The 24959-nt window shown below is 50.3% G+C and overlaps 1 protein-coding gene across 1 annotated transcript in view; it reads right to left on the reverse strand.

Moving 5' to 3' along the window:
- Nucleotides 1-24959, reverse strand: part of LOC310753812 (inositol polyphosphate 5-phosphatase OCRL-like) — a gene marked incomplete at both ends in the record, with an annotated part of 1016056 nt that overhangs the window by 976935 nt on the left and 14162 nt on the right. The window contains 7 exon segments of the mRNA XM_083595147.1: nt 19390-19474; nt 19986-20035; nt 20038-20092; nt 22549-22572; nt 22952-23160; nt 23992-24145; nt 24634-24723. Coding sequence (XP_083451273.1) covers nt 19390-19474; nt 19986-20035; nt 20038-20092; nt 22549-22572; nt 22952-23160; nt 23992-24145; nt 24634-24723 — 667 coding nt within the window.

Here is a 24959-nt window from a genome sequence, read left to right on the forward strand (position 1 = left end):
GAGCATTCATAGGAAGTTGCACTTGACAGAGTCAATCTAGCCTAGCACTGCCTACACTGACTGGCAGCAGCGCTGCAGGGTTTTCAAACAGGGGGCAGTCCCAGCCCTGTCTGGTGGAGATCCTGGACTGAACCTGGGATCTCCTGCATGCAAAGCAAGGCCTCCCTCAACTTGGGAGGTGTGAGTTCTCTACTGTATTTCAACAAATGCTTTCACTTTATCATTTCATTTTCATCTGTATATTTTGTGCACATATTTTCCTGTATGTTTTAGACAGAGAGGAGTAGCAATAGGGTTAGAGGCAAGGGTCAGAGTTAGTGTTGTGTGAGCATTTTAAAGCAGCTGAGTTTAAACAGGAGGGGATTTCACCTGAAGAGATGGCCAGCATCGTGAATCTGTAAGTAGGATTTCGACTGCTTCTTTTTTGTAATCTTCTGGGGCGAGGGTTTGGGGTCCCCCACACGGCCAGCATCCCCATGGAATTCAACCCCTTCCTGAACAGCTTAACTTCTCTTCCCACCCGCCTTCCCATTCTCCCTCAAATCTCATTGCAGCTCAGCTGGTTAGAGGGAGCTGCAGATAGCACCAAGGTTGCAGGTTCGATTCCCATAAGGTACAGCTGCATATTCCTGCATTGCAGGGGGTTGGACTAGATGATCCCCAGGGTACCTTCCATGATCATTATTCTGGGATGCTTTTTATTACATTCACAGCCCACTTTTCATCCAAGCAGTTCAAGGTGGCATTTATGCTTCCCTTATCTTTGCTTTGCTGGGGTTGGGGGTGGGGGGAGTGTTGGAATCCCCCCCCACATACATGAGATGCAGCACTGTGTTCCTGTGGATAGCCATTTGGGGTCTGTGGGTGCATAAAAAAACAAAAAGAGTCCTATTGCATGGCGAGTTCCCGCCCCCCCCCCAAAGTGGAAATAAAGACACATGACACAATTAGATAGTACAAGAATACTTGGCTAGTTTAGATGTATTCAAGTCTCCAGGGCCAGATGAACTGCATCCAAGAGTATTAAAAGAACTGGCAGATGTGATCTCAGAACCACTGGCAGTCATCTTTGAGAATTCCTGGATCACAGGCGAAGTCCCGGCAGACTGGAGGAGGGCAAATGTTGTCCCTATTTTCAAAAAGGGGAAAAGAGAGGACCCAAATAATTACCGCCCAGTCAGTCTGACATCAATACCAGGGAAGATTCTGGAGCAGATCATTAAGCAAACAGTCTGTGAGCACCTAGAAAGGAATGCTGTGATCACTAATAGTCAACATGGATTTCTGAAAAATAAGTCATGTCAGACTAACCTGATCTCGTTTTTTGACAGAATTACAAGCCTGGTAGATGAAGGGAACGCAGTGGATGTAGCCTACCTTGATTTCAGCAAGGCATTTGACAAGGTGCCCCATGATATTCTTGTAAAGAAGCTGGTAAAATGCGGTCTTGACTATGCTACCACTCAGTGGATTTGTAACTGGCTGACTGACCGAACCCAAAGGGTGCTCATCAATGGTTCCTCTTCATCCTGGAGAAGAGTGACTAGTGGGGTGCCACAGGGTTCTGTCTTGGGCCCGGTCTTATTCAACATCTTTATCAATGACTTGGATGATGGACTCAAGGGCATCCTGATCAAATTTGCAGATGACACCAAACTGGGAGGGGTGGCTAACACCCCAGAGGACAGGATCACACTTCAAAACGACCTTGACAGATTAGAGAACTGGGCCAAAACAAACAAGATGAATTTTAACAGGGAGAAATGTAAAGTATTGCACTTGGGCAAAAAAAATGAGAGGCACAAATACAAGATGGGTGACACCTGGCTTGAGAGCAGTACATGTGAAAAGGATCTAGGAGTCTTGGTTGACCACAAACTTGACATGAGCCAACAGTGTGACGCGGCAGCTAAAAAAGCCAATGCAATTCTGGGCTGCATCAATAGGAGTATAGCATCTAGATCATGCCTTGGACCTGGTGTTTACCTCTATGGATGTTGGTGATCTGACACTATGTAAAAGCGAAACGAAAGAAGTGCCATGGTCAGATCACTTCCTGGTGCAACTGGACTTCTCTGCGACCCATCCCCTCTGCAGGGAGGTGGGACCAATTCGGATGGTCCGCCCCCGCCACTTAATGGATCCAAATGGTTTCCAGAGAGTGGTAGGGGATGCTTTATCCCATGTTGATGGCCTTTCAGCCGATTCCCTGGTGGCCCGCTGGAATGTGGAGTTAACCAGGGCTATTGACTGTTTGGCTCCGAAGCGCCCTCTCCGATTGCATGGAGTCCGAACAGCGCCGTGGTTTTCCACGGATCTGAGGGCAATGAAACAATCGTTGAGACGGCTAGAGTGCCGGTGGCGGATAACTCATTCCGAATCTGACTGGACACAGGTTAGAGCTCAACGTCGAGCCTACCAAGTGGCGATAGCGACAACGAAGAAGAATTTCTTCACCGCCTCTATTACATCTGCAGAAAACAGCAGCAGGAGACTTTTTCAGGTGGTTCACAATTTAGCGGAACCACCTGCAACATCGGGGCCCAGTATGGGCCACATGTTCTCCTGCAATGATTTTGCAAAGTTTTTTGCAGATAAAATCGCTCAGATTCGGGAAGAAGTAGACTCCACCATGGGAGCAGGGCCGGGGCGGGAGAGTGCTAGAGCTTTGTCTAGTCAAGTTGAGTGGGATCAATTCCAATCTGTTACCTCCGAGGATGTGGACAGGCTGCTTGGACGAGTGAAACCAACCACCTGTCTCCTGGATCCTTGCCCATCCTGGCTTGTAAAAGCTAGCCGGGAAGGACTGGGCGATGGGCTTCGTGGGGTGGTGAATGCTTCCCTCCGTGAGGGAGCCTTCCCAGACCCGCTGAAAGAGGCGGTTATTAAACCGCTTCTTAAAAAACCATCTTTAGATGCGGCCACGATGGCCAATTATCACCCAGTCTCAAATCTTCCATTCTTGGGCAAGGTGATTGAGCGAGCGGTTGCTGAACAACTCCAGGCACGCCTGGAAGAAGCGGACCATTTGGATCCCTTCCAGTCGGGATTCAGGCCTCATCATGGGACTGAAACTGCCTTGGTCGCACTGGTTGATGATCTCCGGCGGGCTAGGGACAAAGGTGAGAGCTGTTTCCTAGTTCTGCTGGATCTCTCAGCGGCGTTTGATACCATCGACCATAACATCCTTCTGGACCGTCTTGAGGGGCTGGGAGCTGGGGGCACTGTCATACAGTAGTTCCGCTCCTTCCTCCTGGGCCGTGTTCAGAAAGTGGTGGTGGGGGATGAGTGTTCAGACCCCTGGGCTCTCACTTGTGGGGTGCCTCAGGGTTCTGTCCTCTCCCCCATGCTTTTCAACATTTACATGCAGCCGCTGGGAGAGATCATCAGGAGGTTTGGGCTGGGTGTTCATCAGTATGCGGATGATACCCAGCTCTACCTCTCTTTTAAATCAGAACCAGTGAAGGCGGTGAAGGTCCTGTGTGAGTGTCTGGAGGCGGTTGGAGGATGGATGGTGGCTAACAGATTGAGGTTGAATCCTGACAAGACAGAAGTACTGTTTTTGGGGGACAGGAGGCGGGCAGGTGTGGAGGATTCCTTGGTCCTGAATGGGGTAACTGTGCCCCTGAAGGACCAGGTGCGCAGCCTGGGAGTCATTTTGGACTCACAGCTGTCCATGGAGGCACGGGTCAAATCTGTGTCCAGGGCAGCTGTTTACCAGCTCCATCTGGTACGTAGGCTGAGACCCTATCTGCCTGCGGACTGTCTCGCCAGAGTGGTGCATGCTCTGGTTATCTCCCGCTTGGACTACTGCAATGCACTCTACGTGGGGCTACCTTTGAAGGTGACTCGGAAACTACAACTAATCCAGAATGCGGCAGCTAGACTGGTGACTGGGGGTGGCCGCCGAGACCATATAACACCGGTCTTGAAAGACCTACATTGGCTCCCAGTACGTTTCCGAGCACAATTCAAAGTGTTGGTGCTGACCTTTAAAGCCCTAAACGGCCTCAGTCCAGTATACCTGAAGGAGCGTCTCCACCCCCATCATTCTGCCCGGACGCTGAGGTCCAGCGCCGAGGGCCTTCTGGCGGTTCCCTCATTGCGAGAAGCAAAGCTACAGGGAACCAGGCAGAGGGCCTTCTCGGTAGTGGCGCCCGCCCTGTGGAACGCCCTTCCAGCAGATGTCAAAGCGATAAACAACTACCTGACATTCAGAAGACATCTTAAGGCAGCCCTGTTCAGGGAAGTTTTTAACGTGTGATATTTTACTGTATTTTTGGTTTCTATGGAAGCCGCCCAGAGTGGCTGGGGAGGCCCAGCCAGATGGGCGGGGCATAAATAATAAATTATTATTATTATTATTATTATTATTATTATTATTATTATTATCAAGGGAAGTAATAGTGCCACTGTATTCTGCTCTGGTCAGACCTCACCTGGAGTACTGTGTCCAGTTCTTCTGGGCACCACAGTTCAAGAAGGACACTGACAAACTGGAACGTGTCCAGAGGAGGGCAACCAAAATGGTCAAAGGCCTGGAAACAATGCCTTATGAGGAATGGCTAAGGGAGCTGGGCATGTTTAGCCTGAAGAAGAGGAGGTTAAGGGGTGATATGATAGCCATGTTCAAATATGTAAAAGGATGTCACATAGAGGAGGGAGAAAGGTTGTTTTCTGCTGCTCCAGAGAAGCGGACACGGAGCAATGGATCCAAACTACAAGAAAGAAGATTCCACCTAAACATTAGGAAGAACTTCCTGACAGTAAGAGCTGTTCGACAGTGGAATTTGCTGCCAAGGAGTGTGGTGGAGTCTCCTTCTTTGGAGGTCTTTAAGCAGAGGCCCTTGTGGTCTCTTCAAACTCTATGATTCTATGATTCTATGAATTATTTCAGGTTAATGGGCTAAATATGGCCACAACTTTATTGGTTACAGGTGATGAGTGGTATTGGCTTAGGCATTGGTCCTAACTGACTATCCGGCTTCAGCCTGTCCGCTTGAAGTCCGGGAAGGGTTAACCACCAGTAGGGGGAGTCGTGCTGATGCACATCAACTCGGAACCCGCCCCCCCCGGGGGTCACCGCTCAGGGGCGTGCCTTAGGCCCTCACCTCCATAGGCTTCGGACAGGGCCATGCCAGGCTGCCCCAGGGTTACGTGGAATCACCCGCAATCTTTTCTGCGATATTACATCAAAATTTACAGGATATACACCTACCTGCTGGCTCCGCCCTCTTGCTCTACGTAGATGATTTGCTTTTATGTTCTACCAGTGAGGAGGCATGCAAATTAGACACCAAACACCTTTCAGAACTAGCACGCAAGGGACACAAGGTGTCCCAAAAAAAGTTGCAATACTGTAAACAGGAAGTAAAGTACCTCGGGCACATCCTAGGAGTGGGTACCCGAAGCCTAGCAACCGATAGAATCGAAGCTGTCACCAAAATTCCCCTCCCCAAGACAAAGCGGCAATTGCGCGGCTTCCTCGGAATGGCCGGCTTCTGCCGGGCTTGGATTGCTGGTTATAGTGAAATAACGAAACCTTTATCTGCTATGACCCGCCAAGACCACCCAGATACACTGGTTTGGGAGGAGGAAGCCTATAAATCTTTTGAACGCTTAAAACGAGAATTAAGATCTGCCCCCGCCTTGGGCCTGCCAGACTACCGGATTCCCTTCAATCTGTTCATTCACGAACAAATGGGGGTAGCCTCAAGGGTCCTAACTCAACTCTTCCGAGATCAAGAAAGGCCAGTAGCCTATTACAGCTTACAGCTAGACAACACCGCAAAGGGAGCAGTGAGTTGCCTGAGAGCTATTGCCGCTGCTGCGATCCTCCTTGAAAAGGCTCAGGAAACAGTGTTGGGACATGAAATCACCATCCATGTTCCCCATTCCGTCTCCAGCCTTCTAACCCTGAGAGGCTGTCACCACTTCTCAAACTCCCGCCTAAACCGATACGAAGCCCTCCTGCTAACTCCATCTAACGTCACCATTAAACGAGTCAACTCCCTCAACCCGGCTACCTTGTTACCCCTCCCTGATGACGGCACCCCACACCATGACTGCACCACAATAGTCCACCAAGCCGAGAAGCCCCGAGAGGATCTAGATCACCTTCCCCTAGAAAATCCGTACCTAATACTTTACACTGATGGCAGCTCTAAGGTCATCGATGGGGAAAGAAAGACCGGATATGCCGTTGTCTCTGACTTTGAAGTTTTAGAATCAAACCCAATTAACCCACAGTATAGTGCCCAAGCCGCAGAATTAATTGCACTCATACGTGCTTGTGAAATTAGCGAAGGCAAAAGGACCACCATTTACACAGACAGCAAATACTGCTTCGGGCTGGTACACACGACCGGGCAGATTTGGCTCCAAAGAGGCTTCTTAACTGCAGCCGGCTCTCAAATTTCACATGCCGCCCTGGTGGAGAGACTGCTAACAGCTATCCACTTGCCCACCGCAATAGCTGTCGTCCATTGCAAGGCGCACACCAAAGGAAGGGATCCAGTCTCAAGGGGTAACAGACGGGCTGATAAAGCAGCCCAGATGGCCGCGCTTCGCCCCCAAACAATCAGTCCGAATTCCAAGCCTTACAGTTTCCTGTCGACATTGACCCTACACAAATATACAAATCGGCCCTAGAGGAGGAAAAAACTATGTGGCAATCTATGGGCGCTACTGAACAAAATGGCATCTGGATTCTCCCCGACGGCAGAACCGTCCTGCCAAAAGCCTGGACTCCAAAATTGGTGAGGATCCTTCACCAACAAACACATTGGGGAAAAGAGAGGTTAATAGAGCATGTTAAGAGGTCTTGGTACGCTCCAGGGATAGCAGCCGCAGCTACAGCAGCCTCAAAGAACTGCATCACCTGCCACAACTTCAACCCCAAGCGTGAGCCCAGAAAACCGCCAGGGGCTAGACCATGGGCCTTTGTCCCCTTTGAAAGTTTACAACTGGACTTTATTGATTTGCCCCAATGTCAGGGCTTCAAACATGCCCTAATCATAGTAGACCAATTCTCCTCCTGGGTGGAGGGATTTCCCTGCCGAAAAGCCACCGCGTCAGTAGTTGCTAGGGCCCTCCTACAGGACATTATTCCCTGATATGGAGTGCCCCGCCGGTTGGACAGTGACAGGGGAACCCATTTCACTGCTGATGTAGTACAACAGGTGACCAGGACCCTCCAAATAAAGTGGGATCTCCATACGCCATACCATCCACAATCCTCTGGCCAAGTAGAACGTATGAACCAATAGATAAAAATACAACTGGGAAAACTTTGCAGGCTCACTGGACTGAAATGGGTAAATGCACTCCCACTGGTCCTCCATAACATACGGAGTGCCCCAACTGGACCTTTGAAACTGTCCCCGTTTGAACTCCTATTCGGGAGACCCCCTCCCGTTTATAACACCTTATTCCCCCTCTCAGAACTCGAGGTGGGGGAAGCAGAACTTACTAACTATATTATTCAGCTTCAGAAACAGCTGCAGCGCCTCCACCAGTACGCGGCTATCGAGGGACAGAACCTGCCCATTGACGTCCAAGCCCACTCCTTCCATCCAGGTGACTGGGTCCTGGTCAAGGTCTATCAGAAGCTACCCCTCCAGCCTGCCTGGGAAGGTCCCTACCAAGTACTTCTGACCTCACCAACTGCTGTGAAAGTGGGGGAGAAAACCGCGTGGCTACATCACACGAGGTGCAAGGCGGCACCGCCACCCCAGGAGACGCAGGAGAGCCTCAGAGAAGATTACACCTTCGAAACCCCACCTCTTTCGGCGACCTCCTACATCGATGACGACGAGGAACAGACCGGACCAGATCGGAGCCAGAATCGGGCTCAACAGACTGGACCAGATCGGGGCCAGAATCGGGCTCAACAGACCGGACCAGATCGGAGCCAGAATCGGGCTCAACAGACCGGACCAGATCGGGGCCATAATCGGGCTCAACAGACCGGACCAGATCGGGGCCATAATCGGGCTCAACAGACCGGACCAGATCGGGGCCAGAATCGGGCTCAACAGACCGGACCAGATCGGGGCCAGAATCGGGCCCAACAGACCGGACCAGATCGGAGCCAGAATCAGGCTCAACAGACCGGACCAGATCGGGGCCAGAATCGGGCCCAACAGACCGGACCAGATGCCACATCACCCAAGTGGACCTCCGAAATCATCCCAGACACCGACGCCATCAAATTACGCTTTAAACGGGTTTGACAGCTCGTTTGACAGTTCGTTTGACAGCTCATTTGACAGCTCGCTTTGACAGCTCCGTAGACCGCTCTAATCCTCGCTTCCTGACAGCTCGTTTGACCGTTCGTTTGACAGCTCGTTTGACAGCTCGTTTGACAGCTCCATAGACTGCCTTCCTCCCCGCTTCCCTGACAGCGTGTTTGACAGCTAGTTTGACAGTTCGTTTGACAGCTCCATTGACTTCTATGCTCACCACTCCGTTTCTACATTTGACAGCTCGCCTCTTCTTCCCTTCCTTCAGCCTCTCACGACCGCCGACCATGAACCTGATCCCCACCTTTCTTATCCTCACCACCCTGACTGAGATCTCCGCTTTTCCGCCGGACCATTGTACAAACAGACTACCACTTCTTGGATCACCACAGGGTCGAGACCGGCGGAAAGTCCAACCCCGACCAAATGGGGGACTTTGACTTCTGCCTTCCAGAGTCCCGAACCCTGCTGCGCCACTCGCTAGTACCCCGACTCACCAATAACGAATACTGGGAACTTTTTATTCAAGACAAGAACCTGCAACGCATTGGGTCAGCTACCCTCACCCTTGATCACCCCTACTACTGGCTGAAGTACTATAATCGGACCTACCTTCTTTATGGCAACGGGGAAGTCTCAAGGAGCCCGAATTGGACCGAGATCGAGGTAGGAGGGGCCACGAATGTGTACACGGACTCAAACCACCCCTCCAAGAACTTGATCTTCGGGTTCCAGTGCCTCCTCATGACCCTGGAACCCCGAAAGCCTCAACTCCAAGGATTCTGCCTGAGGCGGTTCTGCTGCCTGTGGAGCCTTGGGGTCACCCACGATTCTGTTGGAGGAGAACAACAGCATCTCTTACTATCACTCAATATAGCAATATAGAGCTTCCAGGAACAGAGGCACTCTACCTCTGAAGCCCACAGCTAGAGGAGAAGCAGCAGGAGTGGGCTACTGCTTGTGAGTTTGGACTAGACGGGCTTTTCCTCTGATCCAGCAAAGCCACTTCCGCCTACAAAGGAGGTGGAGTTGCGGGCGACTGAGGGAATCCCCGGCTGCGTCAGCCCCTGGACAGCCAATCGGCTGGCTCAGGGGGCGTGACCAGCCCTATTTATCGCTGGCGCGGCTGGTTTTTCGCCTACCTCGTAGCAAATCGTCACAACTTTCTGGGTATTGGCGGTTGGGCATTGGTATTGGTATTGTTCTGTAGATGGAAGAGGGGAGGAAGCGCCATCACCTGCCCCGCATATTGAAAGGTAGTCCGATAAAGGGTTCCGGGGGGCGTGGCCCTGTCCGAAGCCTATGGAGGTGAGGGCCTAAGGCATGCCCCTGAGCGGTGACCCCTGGGGGGGCGGGTTCCGAGTTGATGTGCATCAGCACGACACCCCCTACTGGTGGTTAACCCTTCCCGGACTTCAAGCGGACGGGCTGAAGCCGGATAGTCAGTTAGGACCAATGCCTAAGCCAATACCACTCATCACCTGTAACCAATAAAGTTGTGGCCATATTTAGCCCATTAACCTGAAATAATTCATAGAATCATAGAATCATAGAGTTTGAAGAGACCACAAGGGCCTCTGCTTAAAGACCTCCAAAGAAGGAGACTCCACCACACTCCTTGGCAGCAAATTCCACTGTCGAACAGCTCTTACTGTCAGGAAGTTCTTCCTAATGTTTAGGTGGAATCTTCTTTCTTGTAGTTTGGATCCATTGCTCCGTGTCCGCTTCTCTGGAGCAGCAGAAAACAACCTTTCTCCCTCCTCTATGTGACATCCTTTTACATATTTGAACATGGCTATCATATCACCCCTTAACCTCCTCTTCTTCAGGCTAAACATGCCCAGCTCCCTTAGCCATTCCTCATAAGGCATTGTTTCCAGGCCTTTGACCATTTTGGTTGCCCTCCTCTGGACACGTTCCAGTTTGTCAGTGTCCTTCTTGAACTGTGGTGCCCAGAACTGGACACAGTACTCCAGGTGAGGTCTGACCAGAGCAGAATACACTGGCACTATTACTTCCCTTGATAATAATAATAATAATAATAATAATAATAATAATAATAATTTATTATTTATGCCCCGCCCATCTGGCTGGGCCTCCCCAGCCACTCTGGGCGGCTTCCATAGAAACCAAAAATACAGTAAAATATCACACGTTAAAAACTTCCCTGAACAGGGCTGCCTTAAGATGTCTTCTGAATGTCAGGTAGTTGTTTATCGCTTTGACATCTGCTGGAAGGGCGTTCCACAGGGCGGGCGCCACTACCGAGAAGGCCCTCTGCCTGGTTCCCTGTAGCTTTGCTTCTCGCAATGAGGGAACCGCCAGAAGGCCCTCGGCGCTGGACCTCAGCGTCCGGGCAGAATGATGGGGGTGGAGACGCTCCTTCAGGTATACTGGACTGAGGCCGTTTAGGGCTTTAAAGGTCAGCACCAACACTTTGAATTGTGCTCGGAAACGTACTGGGAGCCAATGTAGGTCTTTCAAGACCGGTGTTATATGGTCTCGGCGGCCACCCCCAGTCACCAGTCTAGCTGCCGCATTCTGGATTAGTTGTAGTTTCCGAGTCACCTTCAAAGGTAGCCCCACGTAGAGTGCATTGCAGTAGTCCAAGCGGGAGATAACCAGAGCATGCACCACTCTGGCGAGACAGTCCGCAGGCAGATAGGGTCTCAGCCTACGTACCAGATGGAGCTGGTAAACAGCTGCCCTGGACACAGATTTGACCCGTGCCTCCATGGACAGCTGTGAGTCCAAAATGACTCCCAGGCTGCGCACCTGGTCCTTCAGGGGCACAGTTACCCCATTCAGGACCAGGGAATCCTCCACACCTGCCCGCCTCCTATCCCCCAAAAACAGTACTTCTGTCTTGTCAGGATTCAACCTCAATCTGTTAGCCACCATCCATCCTCCAACCGCCTCCAGACACTCACACAGGACCTTCACCGCCTTCACTGGTTCTGATTTAAAAGAGAGGTAGAGCTGGGTATCATCCGCATACTGATGAACACCCAGCCCAAACCTCCTGATGATCTCTCCCAGCGGCTGCATGTAAATGTTGAAAAGCATGGGGGAGAGGACAGAACCCTGAGGCACCCCACAAGTGAGAGCCCAGGGGTCTGAACACTCATCCCCCACCACCACTTTCTGAACACGGCCCAGGAGGAAGGAGCGGAACTACTGTATGACAGTGCCCCCAGCTCCCAGCCCCTCAAGACGGTCCAGAAGGATGTTATGGTCGATGGTATCAAACGCCGCTGAGAGATCCAGCAGAACTAGGAAACAGCTCTCACCTTTTTCCCTAGCCCGCCGGAGATCATCAACCAGTGCGACCAAGGCAGTTTCAGTCCCATGATGAGGCCTGAATCCCGACTGGAAGGGATCCAAATGGTCCGCTTCTTCCAGGCGTGCCTGGAGTTGTTCAGCAACCGCTCGCTCAATCACCTTGCCCAAGAATGGAAGATTTGAGACTGGGTGATAATTGGCCATCGTGGCCGCATCTAAAGATGGTTTTTTAAGAAGCGGTTTAATAACCGCCTCTTTCAGCGGGTCTGGGAAGGCTCCCTCACGGAGGGAAGCATTCACCACCCCACGAAGCCCATCGCCCAGTCCTTCCCGGCTAGCTTTTACAAGCCAGGATGGGCAAGGATCCAGGAGACAGGTGGTTGGTTTCACTCGTCCAAGCAGCCTGTCCACATCCTCGGAGGTAACAGATTGGAATTGATCCCACTCAACTTGACTAGACAGAGCTCTAGCACTCTCCCGCCCCGGCCCTGCTCCCATGGTGGAGTCTACTTCTTCCCGAATCTGAGCGATTTTATCTGCAAAAAACTTTGCAAAATCATTGCAGAAGAACATGTGGCCCATACTGGGCCCCGATGTTGCAGGTGGTTCCGCTAAATTGTGAACCACCTGAAAAAGTCTCCTGCTGCTGTTTTCTGCAGATGTAATAGAGGCGGTGAAGAAATTCTTCTTCGCTGTCGCTATCGCCACTTGGTAGGCTCAACGTTGAGCTCTAACCTGTGTCCAGTCAGATTCGGAATGAGTTATCCGCCACCGGCACTCTAGCCGTCTCAACGATTGTTTCATTGCCCTCAGATCCGTGGAAAACCACGGCGCTGTTCGGACTCCATGCAATCGGAGAGGGCGCTTCGGAGCCAAACAGTCAATAGCCCTGGTTAACTCCACATTCCAGCGGGCCACCAGGGAATCGGCTGAAAGGCCATCAACATGGGATAAAGCATCCCCTACCACTCTCTGGAAACCATTTGGATCCATTAAGTGGCGGGGGCGGACCATCCGAATTGGTCCCACCTCCCTGCAGAGGGGATGGGTCGCAGAGAAGTCCAGTTGCACCAGGAAGTGATCTGACCATGGCACTTCTTTCGTTTCGCTTTTACTTAGTGTCAGATCACCAACATCCATAGAGGTAAACACCAGGTCCAAGGCATGATCTAGATGCTATACTCCTATTGATGCAGCCCAGAATTGCATTGGCTTTTTTAGCTGCCGCGTCACACTGTTGGCTCATGTCAAGTTTGTGGTCAACCAAGACTCCTAGATCCTTTTCACATGTACTGCTCTCAAGCCAGGTGTCACCCATCTTGTATTTGTGCCTCTCATTTTTTTTGCCCAAGTGCAATACTTTACATTTCTCCCTGTTAAAATTCATCTTGTTTGTTTTGGCCCAGTTCTCTAATCTGTCAAGGTCGTTTTGAAGTGTGATCCTGTCCTCTGGGGTGTTAGCCACCCCTCCCAGTTTGGTGTCATCTGCAAATTTGATCAGGATGCCCTTGAGTCCATCATCCAAGTCATTGATAAAGATGTTGAATAAGACCGGGCCCAAGACAGAACCCTGTGGCACCCCACTAGTCACTCTTCTCCAGGATGAAGAGGAACCATTGATGAGCACCCTTTGGGTTCGGTCAGTCAGCCAGTTACAAATCCACTGAGTGGTAGCATAGTCAAGACCGCATTTTACCAGCTTCTTTACAAGAATATCATGGGGCACCTTGTCAAATGCCTTGCTGAAATCAAGGTAGGCTACATCCACTGCGTTCCCTTCATCTACCAGGCTTGTAATTCTGTCAAAAAACGAGATCAGGTTAGTCTGACATGACTTATTTTTCAGAAATCCATGTTGACTATTAGTGATCACAGCATTCCTTTCTAGGTGCTCACAGACTGTTTGCTTAATGATCTGCTCCAGAATCTTCCCTGGTATTAATGTCAGACTGACTGGGCGGTAATTATTTGGGTCCTCTCTTTTCCCCTTTTTGAAAATAGGGACAACATTTGCCCTCCTCCAGTCTGCCGGGACTTCGCCTGTGATCCAGGAATTCTCAAAGATGACTGCCAGTGGTTCTGAGATCACATCTGCCAGTTCTTTTAATACTCTTGGATGCAGTTCATCTGGCCCTGGAGACTTGAATACATCTAAACTAGCCAAGTATTCTTGTACTATCTAATTGTGTCATGTGTCTTTATTTCCACTTTGGGGGGGGGGGCGGGAACTCGCCATGCAATAGGACTCTTTTTGTTTTTTTATGCACCCACAGACCCCAAACGGCTATCCACAGGAACACAGTGCTGCATCTCATGTATGTGGGGGGGGGATTCCAACACTCCCCCCACCCCCAACCCCAGCAAAGCAAAGATAAGGGAAGCATAAATGCCACCTTGAACTGCTTGGATGAAAAGTGGGCTGTGAATGTAATAAAAAGCATCCCAGAATAATGATCATGGAAGGTACCCTGGGGATCATCTAGTCCAACCCCCTGCAATGCAGGAATATGCAGCTGTACCTTATGGGAATCGAACCTGCAACCTTGGTGCTATCTGCAGCTCCCTCTAACCAGCTGAGCTGCAATGAGATTTGAGGGAGAATGGGAAGGCGGGTGGGAAGAGAAGTTAAGCTGTTCAGGAAGGGGTTGAATTCCATGGGGATGCTGGCCGTGTGGGGGACCCCAAGCCCTCGCCCCAGAAGATTACAAAAAAGAAGCAGACGAATCCTACTTACAGATTCACGATGCTGGCCATCTCTTCAGGTGAAATCCCCTCCTGTTTAAACTCAGCTGCTTTAAAATGCTCACACAACACTAACTCTGACCCTTGCCTCTAACCCTATTGCTACTCCTCTCTGTCTAAAACATACAGGAAAATATGTGCACAAAATATACAGATGAAAATGAAATGATAAAGTGAAAGCATTTGTTGAAATACAGTAGAGAACTCACACCTCCCAAGTTGAGGGAGGCCTTGCTTTGCATGCAGGAGATCCCAGGTTCAGTCCAGGATCTCCACCAGACAGGGCTGGGACTGCCCCCTGTTTGAAAACCCTGCAGTGCTGCTGCCAGTCAGTGTAGGCAGTGCTAGGCTAGATTGACTCTGTCAAGTGCAACTTCCTATGAATGCTCCTCTTATACGATTTCTCGAAACACAAGCAAGCTACCTTATCAACGAGTTGTGAGAGTTCATTCATGACTTTTAACAAACAGCAGAAACCATTTTATTATTTCTATGTGAGTACAGAAATCCTGAATGTGAAAGGAAGGAAACTTCCTGCCTCTGCAATAAAGGCAGCTGCACTGCTAGGTGAGCTGTCCCGATGCCAACTGAAACAGACCCTCCAAAGATTCAAAGGTGAAAAGGGAATTTTGAGCATCTGAGCACAACTGGGCCGTCTTCTGCGTTAACGTGAAGTGCAGGAAGTGATTGCCTTGAGCAGGGGTAGGCAACCGAAGGCCCGGGGGCCGGATGCGGCCCAATCGTCTTCTCAATCCGGCCCACGGACAGTCCGGGAATCAATGTGTTTTTCCATGAGTAGAATGGGTCCTTTCATTTAAAATGCATCTCTGGGTTCTTGGTGGGGCATAGGAATTCGTTCATTTTCTCTCTCCAAGTTATAGTCCGGCCCCCCACATGCTGTGAGGGACGGTGGACCAGCCCACGGCTGAAAAAGGTTGCTGACCCCTGGCCTTGAGCCTCCTCAGGACTGGCGCAGGGGCCGTGCATTTCAGGGTGCCAGCCAAGGCCCCTGCCCCAGTACTGATTGCTGATTCTACTGAGTCCATCATTTAAAGCAGTGTAAGACGCTGGTTTACGTTTCCCCTCACATTTGGTGACTAGGTAGGGATATGCAGTTTTGTGTTTTGTTTTTTGAAGAGTTTCTAAGGAGTCCTGCTGCTTCCGAGTTTTATTTTGGGGGTTGTTGTTGTTTTTGTTTACAAAAAGGTAATCCAGTTGTAACCTTTTTCTAGGTACAATTCTGTACATTCTGGTACTACCTGTTCACTCATGGTCCCTCCAAATCCCTTTGTTTCTTTTAGCAATGTGTCCTTGTGTATCTGCTACCTTTGCTTACAGAATTTCTCCTGAGGGGCGCTTTGAACATGTCCCGTAATACATGTGGATAAAAGGAATCGCCTTTGTTAATTTCAAAAGCCATTTTATTTCTTCCATGATTTTCCTCTGTTGTTAATTTATTTTGTAAACGCAAGTGGGGTTTAGTCACCAGAGAGGTGGAGTCTGTGGTTTTGCTCAATAGGTCATGGTCATTTCAAGAGCCATAGGGCCTGAGATGGTTCCAGCTCTAATTTACGTGTAAGATTAGGAGTCCAAGAATGTGGAATCAGTACTGCAGAAGGTCAGTTCTGACATACTTCCCCCCTAAATAGTGGGTGAAGTCCTTTTGGAAAGGACTCAAAGGTTTCAAAGTGTCAAGTTTTGCTGTACTGAAGGACTGTCCATATCTAATCTATTAGAACATTGAACCCTCCTCCCCACTCCAGGAATTTTGCTATCCAAAGTGGGTTTGAATTTGGATAATAAAAGTTTCCAGTCGAGTAGATTTATATATTTTAGTGAAGGTAAGCAACTTAAAATGACCACAGACCCAGTAAAACTCATGACAAAGAGAAGAGAAACAACATTTAAAAGCAGATACAAATAATGAGGCATTATTCTTTTCTCAAGAAGCCAGCAAAATTTCACTTTTCCTGTTTTATTTTAAGCATGCTTTTTATTCAAGTTTTTAACAAACAACAAGGGGGTAAGCTGCTGACTATAGGCAGACTATCCTTTCTCAAGGGCCATTCCAAATGTGTACAATTGATGGTTCCAAAGTAAGCTGCACCCTGTGAGTCCAGAGGGCAACTGGTGCCATTGTCCCTGTTAGCATTTTGTAAGAAAGGGCACCAAGATTTCATCAAGCTGTCTGCCTTGATGAGACTTGCAGTGAGGATCCCTTTGATAAGCCATCGGCAATGCATAAAGGAGGGCAGGTGGCTTGGTGAGCAGGGAAAGTCTTTCAAAGATTTGGACCAGCGATGTGCCTTTGCTTCGGGCAAAGGGTGATGGTGGATGGATCATAGCTACCTAACTCAGCACTGTCTGTACTGATTGGCAGTGGCTCTACAAGGTTCCAGGCAGGTGATGTTTTCAGTTTCACCTGGAGATGCTGGAGACTGTTCTGGGACCTGCATCACCAGCAAGCTCTGGTCCTCCCTTAAGGAGTTCGGCGGCTCAATGGTCTGACTCTGTGGAAGGCACCATGCTATTCCCCTTTAAATTAGCCATTTCGACAGAAAACATGAGAACTGGAATTTTGCTCTTGAATTGATTTTTGGATCGCCTGCATGCCAAGCACATACTTCTACCACTGGGCCAGCACCCTTCCTCAGTGACTGAGGTCTCATTGCACACAGCCATCCAGCAAGCAAAAAAATGGTATTGTTAGAAGGCCAGAGTGGGGAGCAAGAGATTCAGGGGCCGGTTTTAGACCCACAGTGCTCGGGTTTATTCTGCTGCCTGCTTGACATTGTGCCTCCTTTCCCCCTACCTTTTATTCCTATGAAAGTTTCACAGTGAGGCTGCTTGGGATTCTGGATAATCTATGGTGTTTTTCTTTTCAGTTTTTTTAATTAATTTTCCAAAAAAAATTTAAGACAAACAAACAAACATACATCCTAATTGTAATTAAACCAATCTTGATAACATTGTTAAGTGACTTCCTCAAATCCCCCTGGTTGAATTTCATTGTATTTCATTTTAACAGTTTTCCAAAATCAATCTTCTAAAAAAATAATAATTAACTTGATCACTTCACATCTTTCATTCTTTCTAATCTAGCTTGAAACATCTTAATTCCTATCCTTACATATTCCTTACATATTTAAACCCTAAGCCTGTCTCATATTTGCAAGCTTTTCGAATTAGGTTATCTTGACATATTTAGCTAAATATTCTTTGAATTTTGTCCATTCTTCCTGGTACTCCTCCTACTTCTGGTCGCGGACTCTTCCCGTCAGGTGGGCTAGCCCCGGGATTCTGGAGAATCTATGTGACTAGATGCTTGTAATGTATGCCAGGCAATCTGGCACAATTGGGTAGGGTTGCCATCCGCCGGGATTTGGCCGTTGGAAACAAGTGTCCATGCGGGAAACGCTTGAATGTCCAGGAAAATCCCAAGGTATAGCAATTCTACACGTGGGGAGTAGGGACGCAAGCGCAAATCAGAATAAAGCAAAGGCTGGGAAAGTTCAGACAGAAACACACACACACACACACACTATTCCTCAAGACTTGTGTTTAAGACACAGGATCATAGAATTGTGGAGTTGGAAGGGACACCGAGGACCATCTAGTTCCCTTATTCCCAATCAGGGGTCCGTGGCCCCATCCCTTGCCTCCCTCCAACTAATTTTCTCTCATTTTGGCATGGCAATAGCATACATTTTATGGGCAGTGTCAGAGCTGCCCAAGGTCCCAGCTCACAAAGGACCAACGCTGCTTCGTTGTTAAGTACAAAAGTCTTTATTGAAGTTCAGTTTCACTTCCAGAGCCGCAGCGCGCAGCTCTACGTCTCAACTGTCAGACCGCTGATGCTCCGTCTGAGTCTCCTCCCCCCAGACAACAATTTAAGACTCTCGCCTTACTCCACCTCTTCCTCTGTTCCTTCCGCCTCTGGTTCCGCCTGGCCGTTGGGGTCTCGCCCTTTCTAGACTCTTCTGACGCTGAATCCCCCGAGCCTTCCCCCTCCCTCCGGCGGGCTTTAGGAGCTGGTTCCCCATCCGGGTCTCCTGCTGTCCCCCGCGCCTGTACATTTGAACTTGGCGCGCGCGCCCAGCCGGTAACTTTTCTCCTGACCGTTTCACTGCTGCTGTCACTGCTTCCCCCTCTGGGGGGGGCTAGCTGCAACTGACCTCCCCTCCGTTGGAGGCGTGGTCAGCCCTGACTCACTTTCTCTCCTCGCTGGAGGAGACGCTGGCCCTGACACATGTGACTCTTCCCCCCCCCCACTACGCTCTGGTGGGGAAACTGGTCCTGATCCCCCACTGCTGCTTTGGGGTTCCCCTCTGGCTCCTTGTTTCTGGTACGTCCCCCCTGGGACCCCCCTTGCCCTGACCATCGGCGCCCCCTTCTGGGAATCTTCTGATTCGCTGGAGAAGCTCATGGAATCTCTCGGGCCACTGTCATACTCCCCTACGCTGCCCTCGGATTCTTCCCCTTCGCTCTCCATTTCCTCTCTCCCCAGTGCTCCTGCTCCTGAGCCCCTGACAGGCAGTCTTGTTGTTTTTAGTATACCTAAAATCCTTTGCTTATTACCCCACATTTTGAACCCGCAGCCCTGAGATTAAGAGTGTCACGCTCTACCAACTGAGCCACCCCACTGTAATTATCCCACACCTCCCCTCTTGACGAAGCTGCCTGCAAAGCTGATCTGCCGAGGAAATGTCCTTCTGCAGGCATGGTTTCAATCCAAACAGCAAATACTAGTGGTCAACTCCAAAAGTGCGGTCAACAAACCCTGCTTGCCAAAGAACAATTGAACGCACCCTTGAAGCTCCTTTGCAGCCATGTCTTTACCTTGACACCACGTATGATGCTAGATGTGGGTCAAGATTCCCCACCTCTGCTCTATCTAGCCAGGCTGATGTTTTCAAATGGGGGTTAAAGCTGTGAAGCTGTTTGGATGCATGACTGGACTTGACTGTGGGCATTTCATTGTGCTGTGTCCCAGAGCCTTAAGGATGGGCTGGCCTAGGAACCTAAGCCACCAGGTATATAAAAGTGAGGTCCACTCCAGCCAAGAGCGAAAGAAAACCACCAAGCAGCCCTGCTCCCCAACAATGTCCCCCAGAGAGGATACGGATCGTCTCGGAAATGCTGGTGTCCAGGCACTCAGTTATCTCCTGCAGCTCGTCCTGCGTCCCCGGGGTCTGGAAGAGGTCCTCCTGAAGCAGAGTATCACCCATGCGTTCGGAAGGGATGCGGTACATCCTGGATAGCATGAAGAACAATCCAGCCCTGGGGTGCATAATGTGAGGTCGAGGAATGCCACAATGGAGAGAAGCCCATCACCAAGAGAGCTGGCGCAAGGGCTGAGAATTGTATCCCGCCTGCTTTCCACAGTAGCATTCCTACTACCCTTCTCCTGATTTGGGGCAATGGGAGAGTGAAATCATTCCCCGCTTCTTCTAGTGGCCAGTCTCAGAGAGCCGCTTTGCTAGGGAGAGACAGACAATGGTTGGGAACACTTGGGTTCTTCTGAGCCGCTCTAAGGAAGACCGTATGCTGGATGCCGCTCCACCAAGGTGCCACTATACTCACAGCAGGAGTTTGTAAGAGCGAGTCGGTAGCTAAGATATAAATCAATTGGGGCGTTTGGAACCTGCACACCCCAAAACTGGTACTGGATTCCAGCCCACACCCATCCTTTCAATGGTACCGTCCCCCTCAGCTCACCTGGTGGCAGGCATTCTTGAAGAGGTGGTCCACCAAAAGCCAGATCTCCTTGGCCGCCCAGTGGAGTCATCACCATCCTGTGGTACGATATCCAGAAACTGCTTCTCCTGGAGGTCCAATGACAAGGGGGACTGGCATGAGAGCCTGACAGTATGTGTGCCTGTATGCATTCTTTCCTTGCTCCAGCTGGGTGGACAAGTCTTGCCCTCTGAGGCCACAACTAGGGCTGGGCGATAGCTGGCTTTCAACACGGTGATATATCACTAGCTAAACATTGCAATACACCAATATATCACGATGTCTGAAATAAGATGGAGCTATGTAGAGGCATTGGCTGGCTTCACGGTTTCCCCCGCATTGTGATTTCTGCTGCCCCCTGCAGGAGGGCAGGGGAAAGCTGAACCGGCAGAGACCACAGGGGTTGCAGGAATCTAGAGAAGCATTGTCTGGCTTCACAGTTTCCCCCCACATGGTGTTTTTTGCATAGTACACACACACATCATGATTCGCAATATATTGCCAGGTCAGAAATTATGACACCAGTCTCACTATCTAGACTTCAAGCTGATTTGAAAATATATCTATATTGACGTATTGCCCGGCCCTAGCCACAGCAAGCATCTCAAGGGGGAAAACAAAAAACAAATTGCTCGCACCCCAAATCCAAGCTCCCCCTCCCCCTATTAATATGCAGCTCGTAATCCTCCCACTCCGGATGTGCAGTTCACCCAAAAGCTTACTGAATATGCAGCTGTGGACATGAGGTTTGGCTAACATTTTATTTAAATTGCTGGAACCTGCCCTGGGACCTTAGGGTGAAGGGCAGGAAATAAGTAACAAAAACAGCAACAGAACATGGATGGGCCTTCATAGGTTGATGGGCTGCAGCCCAAGCCAGCATGATGAGATGATGGGGTCACATGTTCACCACCCCTTGTCTAGAGCACGTTGCAGAGGCAGTGGTAGAAACTGAGCAACAGCTGGAGCCCCAGCCCACGACTTTGTCTGGGCAATGCAGCACACAGCAGCTGGTGAACCATGCCTCCTGCCTCCTTCCCATCTTCCTCTCCAGAAATGTTCAGGGTGGTTAGTTCTATCTCAAGCTACCACATTCAAGAGAAAGAGAAAGAGAGGAGGGGGGAGCAAGAGAGCTTTAGGAGCACAGCAGTGGCAAGCAGCCCATCACTAAAAGGAGTTGGCAAGGATGGAGAATTTGATCCCCTCATCCCCAGGGCAGCTGTTGATTAGGACCCAGTTCATCGCCCCTCCCCTCCCCCCCCCCCCCCCGCCGCCAATAATCCCCGCCCCTGTCTTGAGAGAGAGAGAGAGAGTGTATTGATGTGGGGAATGACACATACTGTATCAGAGTCTTAGTGCAAGAGTAGCTGGTGCATGCTAAAGAACACAGGAGCCTTGCTGGGTTAGATCAGCATTTTGTTCCCAGAATGGCCAACCACATGCCCTTGGGAGTCCATAGGGACACGGGGACAAGAGCACTCTGTCCATCATGTTCCCCAGAAACTGGTAATCAAAAGCATGTGGTTTGTGATAATAGTGGCAAGAAATAGCCCTGACCGGTAGCCACTGATAAACATATCCTCCATGATTCTCAATGTCTACAGCTGTCCAAATTGACAGTCACCACTGGCTCCTTGTGGCTAGGATAATACACCCAAGTATATCTGATTTCGAGAGGAGTGACATTTCCCTGAGCCACCCCAAAGCAGCCACTACCGCTTCCCAAATGCCAGTGCTCAGGTGGTAAGAGTAAGCCAGAGTGGCATAGCCTGTGCAGCAGTGGCTGAGCACAGAAACAAGGAGAAAACTGGCTCTTGGGGCCAGAGGGGGCTGGCGCCTGCATCATGAGACTGGGCTTTCTGCCTCCCGTGCTGCCAATCGCAAGCGGACCCAGAGTCAAGCAGCGCAAAATCAGTTACAAGCAGTGCTGGCAAATTCTGGTTTCGTCTCCGTTCTCCTCTGCCGAGTTCTACAAGGGCCACGTTGAGACTAGGGAAGAGAAAAACGCAGAGAGCTAGAGTCACCACCTGGACTGGATTTGAGTCAGAAGGCAGGCAGGTGAGGTTGGTGGGGTAGTGCCTGGTTTGCCCTAAGGGACCAGCTGCCACTGCATGGAGCAGCTGCTGATCGTTGACAAGGGCAACTCCATTTACGTGCCTTCGAGGCACATGCACACTGCCGCAAAGCTGGAAGGGGCACTTGAAGGGGCAAAAATGTCCCCCCCCCAAGAGCACAAAAGCGGCAAAGTGGCATGGAAACAGCATCTCGACTCCCTCCCAGGAGCTTTGGCACCGACCTCTCAGGCCTGTGGAGAGTTGGAGCAAGGAGTTTTGCAGGGAGGCTGCTGGTTTTCAAAAGGCCTTTCCAAAGGGCTTCCGGAAGTTTAGAGGGTGTTTGCAGGCTTTTCCAATGCTGTCCCCAATATACGCAATTTCATTTAAACGCACGGTACCTCGGAACGCAACCCCCGTGTAAACGGGGCGTTGCCTGTACCTGATTTGAGCCCGCTACAAGAACATCTAGAGGATAGCAAAACAACTGTTACCTTTTCTAGGAAGCTGTCTTCTCCCTGAGATCAGAGGAGAAAGGCAAGAGCAAAAGACAACGAAGGGTGTTAATGGCACAGGCCCTGAGAAGAGAAAGAAACAGCCCATTGGCTGAACAGTATCTGGGCAGATGGCAGGGAAATGCACACGGTTCAGTGGCCCTGCGAAAGGGCAGGTGGGAGAACCAGAACCTGGGATGACTCAGTCAAGGCAAACAAAGGGCATGAACAGCACACAGGAAGCGGATGCACAGCTACAGAAGCTGAAGCTGAATGCAGCGGAGGACCCCCAGCCCCCACATTTCTGAGTGGAAGAGCAGCTGTTTTTCAAGCAGGCAAGCAGAGTGGGAAGGGTAGACATCCAGCACATGAACCTGCCAGGTAAATCAACCCCTTTCCCTACCAGGTTAGTAAGTCTGGTGACGGGAACTTCGCCAAGCGGCTGCCTCATCCAGCACAAGGCTTCCAAGGAGGTCCCGAAGCAGCTTGGTAGGTAGCTCCCACTGATGGTGAGGAAATAGTCCTTGCCACGGTCAAGGTGAAGGACAAAGATAGCCTCAATCTTCTCTTCCTTGCTGACGTACACATCCAGGAAAATGTCCACCGTCTCACCTAAAACGGGAGGAGGTCAGGTAGATACACTCTTTGGCACAGCCAGGTTTGCTTGTCTGTAAATTAAAAGTGAAGACAGTGAAGAATTGAACAGAAGGACACAATGCGAGCCTGCTGGATCAGGCCAATGGCCCATCTAGTACAGCATCCTGTTCTCACAGGTGTATGGGGGAAACCTTAACTTCAAGAATTAGGAGAAGAAGCGACTCAGTCCCCCCCCCCCCCACTTTCCTCTCTAGTCCTCCAAAGCAGCAGCTGCACAGAAGATGGTGACAGGATACTGGGGGGGTAAGAGAAAGTGATCCTAACAAAAGAATATAAAAAGGGAAAGCATTTATTTGTCTCCGAAAGGATTTTTTACGCCCCTAATGTAACTTTCTTTTTTAGTTTACATTTCATTGAGTTTTTAAAAGTTTGGCTAGTTCTATATGTTCCCCAAGATATTTTTGTGCCTCCACAACATAAAAATACGCATTGTTTTAAAAAAGTAATTTTTGGACGGACTGCTCTCACTGGTTCCCTGCGATGCCAAAAGGTGTTTGGGGACCCTCCAGCATTGTTTGGCTTCAATTCATTTGTGTGTGTGTGTTTGTTTAAAGCTGGCCACACACACTTTTACACTTTGGGCTCCGCTGCTTTGACGTGTGGCCCTTGGAGGCTTGAGCATGGGGCAATGCAGCCCACAAATGTTAAGCCTCCCCTGCTCTACCAAACTCCCAAGGTTTGAGGGAGGAGGGTTGGGAAGAGGAGGAGAAAAGGAAGGCCTTCCCTAGATGACCCTTGGGGTCCCTTTCCAACCCTACAGTTCTCTGATTCCAGAGAGAGACGCGCTGGGCTCCAAGTATCCCTCGCAGGGCTCAGCGCAAAGCCATGGCTTCCAATACTGGCTGTCACTGAGCTTGGGGATAAAGGAGAAGTGGAGGGTGACCTGCCCGTTGTTTGTGATCTGGAACCTCTCCTTCTGCAGCTGCCGGAACTTCACATTCTCAAACGGAAACTGCAGAGCAAAAGGGGGGGGGGAGGAAAGAGAGTGCTTGCCTTCAGCAGAGGCGAGGAAACGTGCTCCAGGGGGAAGTTTGTCCTTGGCCCCGGGCTCTCATTTAGGGGACTGCACATGCAACAGGTCCACGTGGGGCTCTCCAGATATTGCTGCACTTGCCACTGGCCATGTTGGCTGGGGATGATGGGAGTTGTAGTCCAGCATCTGGAGGGCACCACGCTGGCTACCCCTGGAGTCTTTGCCTGCGAGGAAGAGGCTGCCGCTCAGTGGAAGGGCATCGGCCTTGCATGCAAAGGTCCCAGGTTCTATCCCCAGCATCTCCAGGTAGGGCTGGGAGAGATCCCCCGGAAATCCTGGGGAACCGCTCAAGACTGAGCTAGATGGGCCAAGGGCTTCTTTCCCCCCTGGTCTTTTTGCAGCAAACCCTCTTTAAGGGGTTGGAGAGGATCCTATTCGTCTTTACCTCCCTCCAGGGAGGGAAGGAATTCGTTCTCCATCCTGTCCATCAACTGAACAATATCCTCAAACACTTTCCGGTACCGTCGGTCAGCCACAACCTTCACCTATGGGGGGGGGGCAGAGCACATTTGTTGGAGCTATGGACTGAAAGGGGGGGCATGAGTTAAGAGCAGAAAGGCCTGATGCACCCCCCTGTTCCCAGCCCTGAAAGAGGCAAGTACTGTAACTCTGAGAGCTTCCCCAGGATGGCAGCGGCTGTGACTTCCAGAGCCAATGGGCTGAAGCCAAATGCTCCAAGCCAAGTACCACAGAAGCTCCATTGCATGAATGGAGCCAACGG

This window comes from Podarcis filfolensis (assembly GCF_964270895.1).
Source record: "Podarcis filfolensis genome assembly, chromosome: W".
Classification (NCBI taxonomy): domain Eukaryota; kingdom Metazoa; phylum Chordata; class Lepidosauria; order Squamata; family Lacertidae; genus Podarcis; species Podarcis filfolensis.